The sequence below is a fragment of the Myodes glareolus genome, chromosome 6, assembly GCF_982192425.1.
Source record: "Myodes glareolus chromosome 6, mMyoGla1.1, whole genome shotgun sequence".
In the NCBI taxonomy this organism is placed as follows: Eukaryota; Metazoa; Chordata; class Mammalia; order Rodentia; family Cricetidae; genus Myodes; species Myodes glareolus.
In genome coordinates, this window is record NC_142031.1 from 52,658,891 (window position 1) to 52,675,752 (window position 16,862).

The 16,862-nt window shown below is 50.3% G+C and overlaps 1 protein-coding gene across 3 annotated transcripts in view; it reads left to right on the forward strand.

Annotated features, from left to right (window-relative positions):
- Colec11 (collectin subfamily member 11) overlaps positions 1–15,162 on the forward strand; it is a 31,802-nt gene extending 16,640 nt beyond the window's left edge. For 2 of the 3 annotated variants that reach the window (XM_048439818.3, XM_048439820.3), the window contains exons 4-7: positions 9,252–9,323; positions 12,425–12,478; positions 13,881–13,976; positions 14,153–15,162. In XM_048439818.3, the coding sequence (XP_048295775.3) occupies positions 9,252–9,323; positions 12,425–12,478; positions 13,881–13,976; positions 14,153–14,562 (632 nt within the window). In that variant the 3' untranslated portion in view covers positions 14,563–15,162. The remainder of the gene's footprint in view (positions 1–9,251; positions 9,324–12,424; positions 12,479–13,880; positions 13,977–14,152) is intronic. The other variant, XM_048439819.3, reaches the window with a different exon arrangement.
- The last annotated feature ends 1,700 nt before the right edge of the window (positions 15,163–16,862 follow it).

The following is a 16,862-nucleotide window of genomic DNA, read 5'->3' on the forward strand; positions in this document are numbered from 1 at the left end:
GAGCTACGCTGCCTTCAATTCTGTTTCTCTGGGGCTCAGCCTGATGCTGGTAGCCTGTGAGCTCTCCATTAGTTGCTTGAAATAGATCTCGAGATGTAATATCTTTAAATATCTTTGAATTTCCTGGGTGATCTCAACTTGGCTGAGCTCCCTGTCTGTGTACTTCACTCTCCCCCAGGTGAGCGACCTGCCCTTCCTGAGTGTGGGGGAGGGTCGCAAGTAAAAATGGCTAAGTTCCCATGCTGGGCTGCGGTCTCTATGGAGTGGGGCAGCATTTGGCAGGCTGTAAAAGCATTGCTACCCCCATCCCACCCCACCCAGTCTCTGGAAGGCCCTGAGGTTGACTGGCCTAGGTGCTGCTGCAGCAGGCTGTTTCCCAGGGTAACGGGCTCCCCACCCTGGGTCTGGACAGCTCAGCTTCCACCAGATGTAGCTTGTGCCCACCTGGACAGCTCTGGAGGAAGTGGCTGACTTGCAGAGTAAGCAGCACCCTGCCAGGGAGAGAAGCAAACGCCTGCTGGTGAATTGCCTTCACTGAAACAAAGCCAGGCAGAATGGAGCCAGCAGAATGGCCCGCTGTCATCTGCTGTTCATTGAGACAAAAACAGCATCTACATTTCTGGGCTGTGTGTGTGCTGTGTGGCTCTACTGTGTGTGCTCTACTGATGTGACCTGATACGTGTGTGCTGTCCCAGATTTTTCTGTGTGGTCCCCAGACTTAAACTGCCTTATTCCCCGCCATAGAAGCTGGGGCCCCTCCTGGCACAGACGGTGGAGGGCAGCTGCACCGGCACTGGGCTGTCACGAGCTGCAATGCGCACGCCATCCTTCACAGAAATCGCTGAGGAGGCTGAATCACAAGTGCCCCCTTTGCCCCATCTCCACTTCAAAGGGCTCTGATATCTTCATTAAAATTAATACGAGTCACGCACCTGCTGTGAGCTGCCCACCCGCTCCGCTCCTCCTGCGTGTCTGGAGAACAAATGGGGACCACCCCACTTCTCGTTAGAGTAGTGGGCTGTGAGGACGGCGGGTCACAATGGCTCCGAGCATTTGGAGTGCCTCGTTCAGGCTTCTCCACTTAAAGGCACAGGTTCTAAATGAATCTCAGCACCACTTTGCTTGTGTGCACACTGCATAAAGCCTACTGTCCTGTGCTAGAGCTGGAAGACCTTCCTGGAAGTGGGAAGGAAGTGCGAGGTTATTTATTTTTTATTTATTTATTTTTTTGTTAGAATCTGCAGTGCAACCACGCCAACACTCTGCCCGTGGAGCCGAAACAAGTCTGTAACCAAGAAGGGAGGATGAACAGACAGTCTTGATGTCTCAGTGATATTCATCCTTTCTTTCTCCTCAATACATCCAAACAATAGGCTATTCCTAGCAGCAGCGGCAGCCGGTCTCGTGTGCAGCTCTTAGGGTAGAGGGCCAGATAACAAGAGGTCCCACTTGGTGCTTTGCCTAAACTGGGTTCTAAACCAACTTTATGCTAACTAACTTTACTACACTGGCATGTTTATCCACTTGTGCTTGCACACATGTATAGTATGCATGCTCACATACAAGCGTGTGTATTATGTGTACATGGATATGTGTATATGTAGCTATGCATGCACACACAAAAACGTGTGTAAATTACTATTTGTATGCTTGTATATAAGTATGAGCATATAAAGTATCATGTGTTTTTGTGTCCACATATGTGCACATGTGTGTATATGTACAAATACTCTATGTAGATGTGCTCACATGTATATTTGTGTGTTTGTGTGGTATATGGCACACATGTATCTTTGTGTGTGCATACATGTATGTGCATGAATTCACATGTATGTATTTTATATATGTGCACACACATATTTGCACATACATATGTGAATATAGGTTTGTAATTGTGTATATGTATATAGGCATAATTACATGTATGTATGATTGTGAAGCGTCTAGGTGTATTTGTACACTCATTCTTATGTGTGGTGCAAATGTATATACTATGTATGCATATGAGGATATGTGTGTTGTAGTTAGTTTTGTTTCCCTTGGTGTGATAAAACATTTTGGTCAACAGTAGCTTAGGGAAGAGGGTTTCTTTCAGCATACAGGTTGTAGTCTATCACTGAGGCAGTCGGGCAGAAACTCGAAGCAGGAACCTGGAGGCAGGGACTGTGGAGGAATTCTGTATGCTGACTGGTTCTCCTACTCATTCCCAGCCTCATGCTTAGCTGGCTTTCTTATATAGCCCAGGACCAGCTGCCAGTGGATAGCTCTGTCCATGGGGGCCTGAGCCCCTTTGCATCAATTAGCAATCAAGACGGTGCCCACAGACATGTGCACAGGCTGGTCTGATCATTCCTGCCAGATGGCTCTAGGCTGTGTCAAACTGATCAAGGGAAGTAGGGAAGTAAGACAGTGTGTACATGTCTGTTGTCTGTAGTATATGCATACTATGTATGTATGTGTGTGTTCATGTGTATGTGCACATGTATCTAATATGCATGTGTGTGTGCCATGCGTATGTATGTTTGTGTTGCTCAGCTCCAGACCTGACCCCGGGTTCTGCTCATAGCCACTGCTCTCTTTCTGCTGGGTCAGAGCAGGCCTGGGGTAGCACCAGAGCTGTCTGTGGGGAGGCAATGACTCTGTCTAGCTAGCCTAGCCTGTCCTCACAAAGGCCTTCTTGTGAGTGTGCCCAGTCTTCGCATGCTTGAGGTGCTATGGATTGGGGCCTCAGGGTCAGGCTGAAAGTTTGGGGTCGAAGGGAATGGGGTGGTAGACAGTAGAGCGAGAGCTGTCTGTCTGCCACCCTGACTTCCACTGGCCAATGACCTGCACTCATAGTGGTCACAACAGGACCCTAGGAAGCCAATGCTTGCCCTCCTAGAGGCCTGAAAACCTTTAGTGAACCAGCGAGGAGTGGGCACAGGGCATCCTGTGGGAACCAGCAGAGGTGGAATCTCAGGTATGGCCTCTGTCCTACAGAGCCGGATGTGGAGTCAGGTGACATTGGTCTTGGTGGAATCTGGTTTCTTGGTACCTGTCCATGCCCCATACATGTCTCTCTGGCTTCCTGGCACAGTGACCTGGGATTCTGGGGACATTTAGGGCATCATTTTCTGGTGAGAAAATAGAGGTTTAAAGATGATTACAACCTGTCCAATGGTGATAAATATGAAGCTGGATGTGATGGCTCACATCTTTAATCCCAGCTCTTGGGAGGTGGAGGCAGGTGAATTCCTGTGAGCTCAAGGCCAACCTGATCTACTTATTGAGTTCTAAGCCAGACAGAACTCTTGGGAACAGAGCCCTGGGATTTGGGTCTGGGTTTGTCCACGTGTAGTTTAAGCTTAGAATCACTGGACAGCAGTGTTCACTGTGTGGCCTGTGGTACTTCACTGGTTCGTTGTGTGACTTATGGAAGTTGCCTTCCTTCTGGGCCTTGCTTCTCTGTGAGTGCAGAAGACAGCCAGGTCAGCCAGCTTGTGCTGTCTTTGTGAGCCATCAGTTAGGACTTGACTTGTTTCTTTGAACCCTGGAGGCTGGAAGACCAAGGTACAGGTTGGGCAGGGATGTTTTCTCCATGTCTTGCAAACAGATGCCCTTTTCCTGTATCCTCACATGGCCCGTACACTGTGCATACCTGGTATCTTCTCTTCTAAGGCCACCGGTGCTGTTGGATCACGGACTGACATATGACCTATGACGTCAGTGAGCATCCATGGCTCGCTGGAGCGCAGACTTTTTAGATGGACTGTTCAGCTCATCAAAAGATGGGAATGATGGGCTGGAGATGTGGCTCTGTCCCAAAGTGCTTGCTGTGCAAGCATGAGGACCTGAATTCTAACCCCCAGAACCTGTGTGAAAAAGTCAGGCACAGTGGCGCATACATGTAACCCCAGCGCTGAGAAAGTAGAGCCGCCTAGCCAAACTGGCGGGCTTCAGGTCAGCGAGAGACCTTGTTTTAATAAACACCTGACCTTCGGCCTTCACATGCCTGCATACACAAATGAACACCTATGTACACATACATCATGGTAATGAGAATGAGGGGACGTTGAGCTCCATAGAGTCACATGAATGTCCTGTCCTGGAACAACGTGCTGGAAGTATCTGTGTTTGTCTCTGCCTTCGAGGGTTAGGTGATGGTGGACTCTAGACAGATTGAAAGAAGTGGGGGCCAAGCCAGTCCTAGCTGGCTTTGGTGCCCATCAATCACCTGGGACTGTGTGAAAGCGCAGGTGCACATCTCCCCAGCCCCTGGGGCTGTCCACGCGTCTTGTCACATTTCCAGACACTCGAGTGCCTCGGCCTGCGAGATGAATGATGGTTGCTGGGGACACGCGTGTCCCACCTGCTGTGTGCCAGGTGCAGTTCTGGGTGGTGGGCCTGCTTCTTCAGCATCCAACGAGGGGGCACACTGCCAATCCTGCTTCATAGGGGCAGACCCAGCACAGGGACCACTGAGCCAAGCTCCAAACCTGTTTCGGTGACAAGGGTGCCAGGCTGCTCTGTTTGAGGTGGCACAGAGCCACTGAGCAAGGCCGTCAGGCAGTGCAGAGGAAGGGGAGAAGACGGGCTGCTTTTAGGGGTATTTTCTTTCAAAAGCCTTTACTGCAGGATGTCAGCTTCTTCTTGTTATTCTGAAAATGTATTATTTTCTGTGTGTATAAGAGTATTTTGCCTGCATATATATTTATATCCAGTGTTCCACTTGTGGGCCTGGTTCCAGAAAAAGGCACCAGATTCCTTGAAATGGAGGTTATAGATGCTTGTGAGCTGATATGTGGGTGCTGGGAACTGAACCCCGGTCCCCTGAAAGAGTAACCAGTTCTCTTAACCATTGAGTCATCTCTCCATCCCCTTATATTATAGATTTTTTGAGACAGGGTCTCATTCTTGCTCGTTCTATAGCTCTGGTTAGCTTGAAACTCACTACGTAGATCAGGCTGGTCTCAAATGCACAGGAATTTACCTGCTTCTGCCTCCCAAGTGCTGGGATTATAATTTGAGTCACCGCATCGAGCTTATATTTTTACTTTTTTGAGGCATGGTCTCATGTAGCCCAGGCTGACCCTGAAACTACTGTATAGTCAAGGATGACCTTAAACTTCTGATCTTCTTACCTGTATCTTCTCAGTGCTATGATTACAAATATGTACTGCTGTGCCCAGTTGCATGCTGGGGATTTTGGAACTTTATGCATGCTAGCAAGTGCTCTCCCAGCTAAGCTATGCCTCAGGTTCAGATTCCAGGTCCACAGAGGTGAAAACAGAGGCTCAGGGAGTGTGGTGGTTTGAATAGACTCATGTGTCTGAATGCTTGGCACATAGGGAGTAGTATTATTAGGAGATGTAGTCTTGTTGAAGGAAGTGTGTCATTGTGGAGGCGGGCTTTGAGGTCATATAGGCTCAAACAAGTGTTTTCGCTTCTGCTGCCTCTGGATCAAGATGTAGAACTCTCAGCTCCTTCTCCAGCACCATGTCTGCCTGCATGTCACCATGCTTCCCACCATGATGATAACGGACTAAACCCCTGAAACTGTAAGACAACCCCAATTAAATGTTTTCCTTTATGACATTGCCGTGGTCTAGGTGTTTCTTCACAGCAATATAAAACTCTAGCTAAGGAAGAGAGATTAATAAACTCACCCAGGGTTGCTGACAAACCCAAGTTACCCAGCTCCATAAGGGTAGGGAGGATGCGCAGACTCAGTCCTTGTGGGGCTACTTCTGCCTCCCCAAATCTTGGCACAACTTAAACCGATGGCATCCATGTTCTGTGGGAACTTGATGGCACTGTCCAGCTCCCAGGGACCCAAGAGGCCCCCTAAAGGCTGCAAGCTGCTACTTACCGGGGCCAGCTGGCAGTGTTTGCTTTCTAGAGCTTGAGGCTCAGCTTTTGCCTCCCCTGTGCCCTTCACATCCTCTGCGCGGAGCTGCTGCTGTTCCCACTGGGTCTTGTTTTCCACACTTGCTCTCGGCTCCGGTGTACCCCGATGGCAGGGCTTGGCGCCCATGCTTCTCCAAGGACAGGAGCTGAGTGTGGTGCCAGCTGGTACCAAGAGCCAAGTGTCAGCAACAGCTTTGAGTGCCTTCTCCTGTTGGGCTGTGAGAGTTAGGGCTGGGTTGAAGCCAAGTGTTCTCAAATCAGCCTCAGGTTGGGGCTGCTTTATGACAGCCGGACTCAATGCTGGCCTCTCACTGCACGACCTCAGCCAAGGGACCGGATTGGACAGTGGACTGCTAATTGATTGTTCTGTTGAGGTGGGAATTTTGCAGGAAAGAAAACTCACCCCGAGGCATTTGTGATGCTAATGCTTTCCCTCCAGGGATTTTTGAGCCTTTTTATCCTACCTGCCGGTCACCTCAGGGACACGATCTTCTGCCTTGCGTGGCTGAAAGGCTGAGAAGGCAGAGCTGTGGTGTGACTTTTCCTCTACCATAGCCTTGACCCAGCTAGACATTTCTCAAAAAGAAGCAGCCCCACAGTGGACAGGACACCTGGATCGCTTGCTGGATCTTTTCCTACGCAGCCTACAACAGACTACCCCCACACTCAGGAACCTCAGTCCTGCCTGCTTTGTGGTGGCAGGCAGCTAATACCCAGGGTTTGGGGCATTTAGTTGGACCTGCCTTTCCAAGGCAAAGTCTTTGGTTATTATTTTCTAGGACCCAGCTACCTAGCCTCTGTCCATATGGGAATGTGGCAAGCCTGGGTATTGGAATGACCCATCTGTCCATCTTCATATGTGAGAGCAGTGCATTGGGGTGCAGTGTGCCCAGCTGTCAGATGGGCAAACTGAACCTTATGTCTCCCCGACACACGATGTGAACTTGGACTGGGCAGGCATGCTCACTGATTGACATGGGGGAACAGTGGGCTTAGACTCCTATATGGGGGGCTGCTAAGCCCCCACCTCCACGGTGGGGCTTCAGTGGTTGTTTTGACATGTCCAATCTGCGGCATCCAGGCTGCATGCAGCCAACGACAGCTTCAATTACAGCTCAACACAAAATTACGAACTGACTTAAAACGTGAGCTATTTTTGCAGTTCCTTTAAAATCTCAGTCACACGGCCTAGCATGAACCATGCAGATGTCAGGGGAACGTTACCGCTTCCAAAGATTGGAGAGGGTTGCTAAGGTTTCTCCTTCCTTCGCTATTTTGCTTAACTCATTGATCAAGAGACTGCCTGCCATAGTCTCAGCCCCTCTTCCTCTGAACACTGCCCCTACCCCCCACAGAGTTTCATAGAGTTGCTGCCAAGGCTGTCCCACCTTTTCCTGGCTCCCTCTACTCCCTCTAGACGCCTTCTTTACTGATGTCAAGCCCTACTCTGTCCTCATCTTACGTTCCTGCCTGTCTCCAGGATATTGGAGCCCAGTGCCCTCCCTGGCTTTCCTGGCTCTAGAATGGCTCGCTCTGCCCAAGGGTATCCAGGCCAGAAGCCTTGCTCTCACTTTACAACCCATCACTGAGTTGTCAACTCCCAGAAACCTGCCAATCCGTAGGCTTCTTTTCATTCTTCTGGATGCTGTCTGGCCACTAGCTGGCCTCTGTGCCTGTCTTGCCCACTTCTCCTCAAGTATGGCAGGGTTTCCCAAGCAGGAATCTGATCTCCCCCTCTCCTCTTCCCAGCTCTCCAGTGGCTCCCACGTTCCCTCTCAAATGCCCCCCTCAGCCTCCAGATGGGTCAGCACCCCTGACCTGGGCCACTTCAGTGCCTCCTTTCTCTCCTACAGCTGTGCTTCAGTGGCCAGACTGTCCCCTGTGTCCTCAGCTCACACCCTGCACCCTCCTGGGCCAGTGACTTGCTCTGCCCTTCTGCCGGCACAGACGTCACCTACCTCTGTCTCCTCCAGCGTCAGGAAAGGAGAACGGCTTTCAGACCAGCAGATCATGGTTCTTGCCCTGCTCCTGCTGGACTTTCAGAATCCAGCCTGGTCAAGTCACTTAATTCCAGAACTACCGATGTGCAAGCTGACCACTGTTAGAAGACGTGAAGGAGAGTGTGTGCATGAGCGTGCTTTGTAAGCAAGCACTTTGTTCTCATGCCCTTTCCATGGACGACATGTTTTCTGATCAGCCAGCGCTCTGTCATCCTGACTCCATCTGTTCTGCATTGGAGGAGCATCCACTCCAGCCCTGGAGGCCCTCAGGAAGTGCTGTGCTGTGCTGTGAGGTGCTTCATCAGCACACAGTGGAACCCTCCCTCCTGCCTGTCTTGAGAGCTATCTACACTGAGTTTCTATTTGTTTCTGTAACCCTAGAGGCAATAGAAGACCAGAAGGTCATGACATCTTGACCCCACAGGAGTCTGTCCATGGCGAAGTTGGTGCCCAGGGCTTCTCTGTGTGCTTGCTTGCTCTTTGTGCTTTGGTGTCTCATCAATGGGGATCCTAAAAGATCACCGGGAACATCTCCAAGAGACTAAGGACACTCAGGGAAGGACACGGCATTGGGAAATGTCTCTGCCCTGACATGTTATGGGTCTGGGAGAGGACAGCTGGTCACAACTTTATTCCAGCAATCAGTGTTCTCTAGGGTAAGCAAGGCCGGCCTCTGCTCTTTCTCGTGAGGGATGAGAGATAGCAGAAGGGTTGGCCTTGCGCGACTAGAGCGAATACTTGCTGTTAGGAAGCACACTGCAGGCACTGTGCTACAGACTTTCCATAAGGCATGCAGAGAGCATTCCGGGTTCTTCTCCCTGTGTCCTCCGTCTCCTGCAGAGCCACCTTCAAATGCAACCAGAGGGGACGCCCGGGGCTTTGCTATTTCCAAGAGCCTTTAGTTGTTTCTGTCTTCCAGAGTGACGCTTTTGGTTTGGGTGTGAGGAGAAGCTGGGGTGACCCTGTGGAGCTGGGATACAGGTCAGGGACCTGCCCCTCCCGACCCAGGCTCAGAGGAGAGCTGGCCTTGGCTGAGTGACTCAGGAGTGCTGACCTGTTCTCCTCCCTTCTGCCATCTGTGTGACTCATAGCCTCCATTAGAAACAAATCCTATAGGCTGCCTGCGAGGAATAATCCTGGGACAGTCACCTATGTGCCCTTGGAGAGCTGTTCTTCATGCAGTCTCTTCCCATGTGCGTGTGTGCACGTGTGTGATGGTGAGGAGGGGAGTGTGTCAGATCACCTTTGTACAAATGTGAACCCGAGAAGGGGCGTGTCAGCTCACCCGTGCATATGTGATCCTGAGGAGGGGCCTGTCAGATTTTCTGGTGCATCAATCAATTTTGGCCTTATTGTTTTCTACAGGAGACATGGGAGACAAAGGACAGAAAGGCACTGTGGGCCGCCACGGCAAAATTGGTCCCATTGGCGCTAAAGGTATTTTTGACACACTTCTTGCCCGATATTCCCCGGTAGACTCAGAGCAGCCGCTGTCTGCGCCACTTTGCCCGGAGCTCTTGTTTTCATGTGTCACTCTGATAGACTCTGTTGCAGTATTCTCACTACAGGGATACCAAAGGGACTGCTGGCTCTGTGAGCCTTGGGGTGGGTGGGGTCACAACAGCCTGCAGCACTTAAGGAGCGATTAACCTCCTGGATGCAGGATCCCGAGCGTGGGCTTGAGCCAGAGCCCAAATCTTCAACCCACCTTCTTAATAAGCATGATGGAATGATGAGCGACTCAAAGGATGGTCAGGATGGGTTGTGCCGTGCATTGCTGTCTTCCTCCCCACCCCTAGCTTCATGGTCAGGACTGGTTGTACCATGCATTGCTGTCTTCATCCCCACCCCCAGCTTCCTTTTCCAACAGATGTGTGAGCACCTGGACCTAGGGGGACACCGGGGTCATACAGCTCTCTGGGTAACCTCACAGCAGTCTCCTGTGCTCCTGTGTGGGCTGGCCCTAGGGGAGACTGAACTAGGGTGGCCAGTGGCTGGCGAAGAGCTGTGCTGGCAATCAGAGGCAAGGGAGGTTTTTGGCCGTCATCTTCCTAGTTGTCTCCTGGGATCTTTTTTTTTTTTTTTTAAAATATTTATTTATTAATTATGGATACAATATTCTGTCTGTGTGTATGTCTGCAGACCAGAAGAGGGCACCAGACCTCATTACAGATGGTTGTGAGCCGCCATGTGGTTGCCAGGAATTGAACTCAGGACCTCTGGAAGAGCAGGCAATGCTCTTAAACCTCGTAAACCCCAGCCCGTCTCCTGGCATCTTATACTCGAGCAGGTTGACTCAGCCCAGAGACGTCTTGACTGAGTCTGAGCTCTGAGTTGGTTTGGGTAGTTTGCTCTGATCCACACCTTGGGTTTGTTACAGTCCTGTGCTGTCCCTGCAGAGAGACACCATTGACAAGGAGGGTTGGGGAGGTGGGCACTCTGCTCAGCTGTCTCTTCTCTGGGAAGAACCTATTATCAGGCATCATCCTCATGAGCATGGGGTGTTGAGGGACATTCAGGCTACAGAACCTTCACAGGACTGCGATGAAGTATTGATCTTATAAAAGCTGCCATTTCAGCCGTTCCAGCTGCCCGGCTCAGCGGCACTGACACATTCGCCATGTGACGCAGCCCTGCCCACTGTTTCCAAAAGCCTTTTATCACCCCGCAGGGACGCTGCACCATTAAGCAGTAACTCCACCATCCCAACCCTCACAACCCAGAGTCTGCTTTTCGCCTCTGTGAATTTGCCCAGCCTACTTACCAGACAATGGGATTTGCCCTTTGTTGTAGTCTTGTCTCCCTTGGCACAATGCTCTGAGAATTCATCATGTAGCAGGTGTCAAAATTCCCTTGTTTTAAAGCTAAACGACACCAACTGCCCAGGTCTTTTGTTTATCTACATATTGTGAGAATTCCTTCCCTGAGGAGATATAAATGGTCTCTGTCTATTCTTCCGAAAGTCCCAAGGTCAAGCCAAAGTTCAACCTAGTAGAGAACAAATGAATTTATTGGGCTTACTTACAGAACTTGGGTGAGGAATTACTTGCAGAACTGTAGGGTACTCCAAAGCAGTGATACTGGAACATCACATTGATAGAATCTTCTGTTCTATGGGAAGTTAACCTTCCCTAGCATACACGCTATGGTACCTCTGAGACTCCAAGACTCAAAGTCACATGAAATTGCATGAAAATGCCTGGCAGCAGTGACTGGAACCAGGTAAGGGTCCAGTGACCCTCTGCATGCTCCCTTTCTCTGATGGATATCATCAGCCAACAGTCATCATGATCTGATGGCCTCTAATGGCACAACTGGCATTATGAAGACTGTGGATGATTTGCTCAGAGGACTGAGTTCTAAGCTACAGTCTCCCCGCCTGTGGGTACTCAGGCCATCTGTCCCCATTGGCTGCTGTGACCAGTGCTGTAACGAGCGAGGGGAAGACAGAAGGAATGCATATTCTTTTCTACACAGCATGTGTGCTGGGCAGCTCTCCAAGTCTCCTGTGGAGACCAGGACCACCCTCAGTCGGCTTTGATTATTCGATTGGCTTTGTTTCCAGGGACGTTCTCTTGGGTCCTGGCCAGGCTGAGATTCTGGAGGTCTTCAAACACCTGACAGAACACAGAGGAATGAGTTGGGCAGGGGCTGCTTAAATGCTTCCCTCTTTACGTGAACAGACTGCGAATCTGCCGACGTGGAACTCACAGCCCTTCATGAAGATGGCTCTGTCCTCTGAACAAGAGAGACAGTGTATCAGGGATTCCAAATGATTGATGTGTCTACACACACACACACACACGCACACGCACACGCACACGCACACGCGCACACACACCATGACTTGATCTCACAGAGGCTGGGCAGCTTTGTTGCTGTCATTGTGTTCTGTACTGTGTTTTCGTGTGTGTGTGTGTGTGTGTGTGTGTGTGTGTGTGTGCATGCATGCGTGAATGTGTGCATGAATGTGTGTTGAGGAGATTAAAGGCAAGGAGTTAGGAGGTTTGCCCTGCCTACCAGGAGAGTGGGCAGGGTCCTGGTGTCTGAGCATCTCTGTGACACTACATTACTTGGAGTGGATCCAAAGGAACTTTGGTTACAGTTTGGGATTATCAGTGCTGTCTGCCCTTCCTGGATCAACTTTTCCCTAAACTCACCCCACCTCCCTTCTTATGTCCATCTGGATTTTCCTGTTGAGCTGGCCTGCCGCCATCTGCTCTCTGTATTCAGTAATCTGTACAATGTTGCCTGTAAAACATTCGATGAAGGGCACTGGGCTCCCCAGAGCTGACATCAAGTAAACCACCGGATGCTCCCCCAATACATGCCCATGTTTATAAACAGCCTGGAGAGCTGTCCATAGAACATGGTGATGGGGAGTGATGGGGAAGGAACCTAGAGCCTCATTCAACTCTATCACTGAGCTACATCCTCAGCTTCAACAAATAAGATTTTTAACTTGACACATTTTTAACTTGACTCAAGGGGCATCTCCCCTCTGGATGGTAACTTTAATTTTTCTTTTTATCACCCAGGTGAAAAAGGAGACTCTGGTGACATCGGACCTCCTGGTCCCAGTGGAGAACCTGGTATGACAATTCATAAACCATGGGGCTGGAGCAATGGTCCAGAGGTGGAGAGCGCTGGCTGTGCCTCTGAAAGATCTGGGTTTAGTTCCTAGCAACCACACAGCAGCTCATGGCAGTTTGTAACTCCAGTTCTAAGAGATCAGATGCCCTCTTCTAGCCTCTGGGGTCACTGTAGACACACATGGTTCACAGACATACATGTAGGCGAAACACCCATACAGCTAAAATTAAACAAGTCTAAGTAATAATAATAAATGAAAAAAAGAAGCTACATGTGGCTACATGAAGTCCTGGGTTTCAATACTGGGAATAGTGGTGTGTTGCATGAATAATAAAAACTCAGAGACAGATATTGGGGTCTAAAGCTTGCCTGAAGATCAGAAAAGCAAAGTGGCCAGCCACTGGTTCTTACTTCTACCTCAGACCGAAATGGTGATCCTGCCTCCACAAATCCCCAGACTGAGACTGACAGTGAGACGTCTCCTCCCATCCTCTCTAGTGCTGGAATTAAAGGCAGGAACCACCCAGCCTCTATGGCTAACTAGTGTGGCTGCTGGGATTAAAGGTGTGTGCCACCACGGCCTGGCCTGTGCAGCTGACTAGTATGGCTGTTTTGCACTCTGATCTTCAGGCAAGTTTTATGTATTAAAACACAAATACCATACCACTATAGCGGTGCACACCTATAATCCCATCAGTCATCAGGTAAAGCCGGGGGTGGGGGGGATTGGAAGTTCAAGGTCATCCTTGCGACATAGCTGTGCTACGTGGAATCCCATCTCAAAACAAACAAACGAAACCACAGAAACAACATAGTTAATAAGGGTAAGGTACCCATACTACCCTGTGTACAACCCTAGTGAAACTCATCGGGACACACTAATGCACACACACACACATGTACACACAGACATGGTGTTAGAAGGAGTAGGAGGGGACAAGAGATGGTAGCCGGATGAGTATGATCAGGTTACATTATGCACATGTATGAAAATGTCACAATGAAGTCCATTATTGAGCATAACTAATACACACCAATGGAAACCCCTAATAATCACAAATGGAAACTGCAGTGGGCCAGAAAGCAGGGAGCTCCAGCAGCCGATAACTTTTTTCCAGCCTGGCCCTGCTGTGGGATGGTCCAGTCTGTTTTCTCTACTGTTTTCACCTCCTCAGGGTCATGTCTGCCTGTAAGACATCATTGTCTGTGTAGTAGGTGCAGGTATACCGCCCTAGATGTCAGGATGCTCATTTTCTGGTCCTTTTCTCTGTGGCGTATGCATCTGGGGTGTGTGTGTGTGTGTGTGTGTGTGTGTGTGTGTGTGTGTCTGTCTGTCTGTCTGTCTGTCTGTACCCATCTTTCCTAAAACCAGTCCCCTGTATCATGGGCTGCTTCCTGCAGGCATTCCATGTGAGTGCAGCCAGCTGCGGAAGGCTATTGGGGAGATGGACAACCAGGTCACTCAACTGACAACCGAGCTGAAATTCATAAAAAATGGTACGTTGGACCGAGGCCTTCCCCTCCCCTGCTCTTCCCTCCCCCCTTCTCCCCAGAGCTGGACAGCGGTGGCTTCCATTTGTTGCTCAGTGCCCACTGCCGTGCCCGTGGCCGTGGCCGTGGTGTGGTGGCGTGCGTTGAGTGTGTTTATAGAAATGCAAGTGCTGGCCTTTCAGCACTGCCCTCCCCTGCAGTTGTTGCCGGCGTGCGTGAGACCGAGAGCAAGATCTACCTGCTGGTGAAGGAGGAGAAGCGGTATGCAGATGCCCAGCTGTCCTGCCAAGTCCGGGGAGGCACACTGAGCATGCCCAAGGACGAGGCAGCCAATGGCCTTATGGCTTCCTACCTGGCACAGGCTGGCCTGGCCCGCGTCTTCATAGGCATCAACGACCTGGAGAGAGAAGGCGCCTTCGTGTACTCGGACCGCTCCCCCATGCAGACTTTCAACAAGTGGCGCAGTGGAGAGCCCAACAATGCCTATGACGAGGAGGACTGTGTAGAGATGGTGGCCTCCGGGGGCTGGAATGATGTCGCCTGCCACATCACCATGTACTTCATGTGCGAATTTGACAAGGAGAACTTGTGAGTGCTGGCAGGCTGTAGCTCAGGGGGGGACAGCCGTCTGAACCCCATCTTTTATAGACACTCAGCCTTCCAGACACCAGCGGCTATAAGCTACCCCTGAGCATCCATCACCGTGTCTGCCAGTTTCTTTCCACATGGAAATTCAGAGCCTCATCGACCAAAGGGCTGTTTGAACCATAGGAGGAGGGAACCTTAGTTTCCCAGTACTGTTCTGAATAGGTGACGTTTACCCCCTGTGTCCAAGCCGAGGCACCATCTAGAAGGATGCGGTGAAGCTCTTGTCACAGTCTAGCCACAAAGCATTGTAAAGGTTTCAACAGTCGTGTGCAAACTGGCCGTGGGGGCAGGAGTTGCTACCACCTCTTAAACTACACAAAAGGCACCATTTGGTGGCGAGCGACGTTTCTGTAGGTTACGCTAACACCTAGGTTCCTTTCACTATTATCCATGTACGAAAGACACCATTTGGTGGCGACCAATGTTTCTGTAAGTTATGCTAACACCTAGGTTCCTTTCACTATTATCCACGTAAGAACACTGCAGCTCTGCTCCAAACCCATACTCCAGGAACACAAATAAATCCTCTGAATTTTGCTATGCAGCGTGTGGTGCTTTCTGGTCTGGTTTCTTCAGTAGCTGTGGTATCTCTTGCCGTGGATTATTAAGCAAACCACCCTGAAAGAGAGTGACCTAGAGTATTTATTAGCACAGGTGTTTATAGGTCAGGGAAGAGTCACATGACATCCAGCAAGTCTGTCACAGTGAGAACCCGATCCCTTGCTGTATATTCGATGTGTTCCACGTCTCTGAGGCTGTGTAGAAGAACAGAGAGCCTTGGTTTATCACTGACTGGTGGGAAACCACATTCCTTGCTAACTGAAGGTCCCTCTAAGGCACAGCTCAACATGACAGTAGCTTCATCGGGGGAGGAGCCGGAACGAGCCCCCCTGTCCCCCAGACCAAAGTCACACTCTTTCTAACTTGGTCTTGGGGCCACAGTCCTGTGTTTGCTGTGTTCTGCTTATTAGGTCTGTCACCAGCTCCAGCCTACACATGGGACACTAGGGACTGGAGCTCGGGGAGGCTTGAGTAACAACCCTCGCTTTCCCCTTTCTATATGTTAGAATCTTTAGTAAAAAGCAATCAACTCTTCCCAAGGAAAATATATCATCATATGCAACCCCACTTAGGACCAGGAAAAGAATGAGTTATGGCAACAGCACCCTGGGGCACTTGGCCTTTCTGTATGCCTTTCTAGGGGGGTCCTGACTGTCCTGTGCTCCGGATAATTTTCTTTGATTGGTGTGTGTGCAGGTCAGTGCAGGGGAGGTGGGTAGGGCTGAGCTTCCTGGACACCAAATACAGAGCTGTAAACAAGCCTTAGACTGCCTCGTGAAGGATGCTAGCAGTAGTGAGCTAACCTGGAAAATGCAATTGGCATCACCAGTGGATCCCACCCTGGCTTCAGCCTCAGAAGAAAGATGGCGTGATTCTCAGGGCTGGTGAACAGGTATTCCTGCTCTACAGTGTCCCAAAGGAGGCTTTTGCCTCGGAAGGCAAAGGTAGGCGTGCTGTTTCTTGTTACGGTGGATCCAGATCCTTAGAGTCAACTGCAGTAGGGATGGTGTTGCAATGAACAACGAAGCCCTTTGTCTCCATGAGTCTTGTGACTCCTGTCGGTATCCATGAACCTGGGCAGGTTGACATGGTGGCTTGAAAGGAGGCACCGCAGGCTCTCACAGTTGTTGCCATAAGTGTTTTGAAACCTCCCTGGGAGCTTCTACAGACACCACGATGTTGCATAAGACTGTCCTCTGAGCAGAACGAGCTTCATCCTTCATAAGCCTAGTGACTGATCTCTAAAGCACAATCACAGCTTGGCGGGTCGACTGTTGACATGCCCTCTCATCGGCCTGAGCACCCAGCTTCTGTGTCTGGTCGGTTGCATGCAGCGCTGTCCTAACTACAGTTGATCTTAGGGCCTCAGGGAGGTGCTAGATTTTGTGGGCTGGAAAAGGACAAGGAGAAAGGGACTCCATCATCCATTCTGGGTGCACACCTTCCAGTACGGCTGTTTCAGGGTCTCTTACACCCTTGCACAAAGGAGGTGTCTGTATCAGACACGTGAGCCATGCTGGTATCTCCCTGCTCTTCAGTGGCGTCTGCTGCCCATGAAATGTCCCCCTTGTCCACCTATCCTGGAGGCTAGGTGAACCTGGGGGGTCCTTCAGAGAGAACAAGTGTTGCCACAGAAGCGGGGAGAAAATCAGCAGGGAAGTCCGCTAGTCCGGTGCCCTGTGC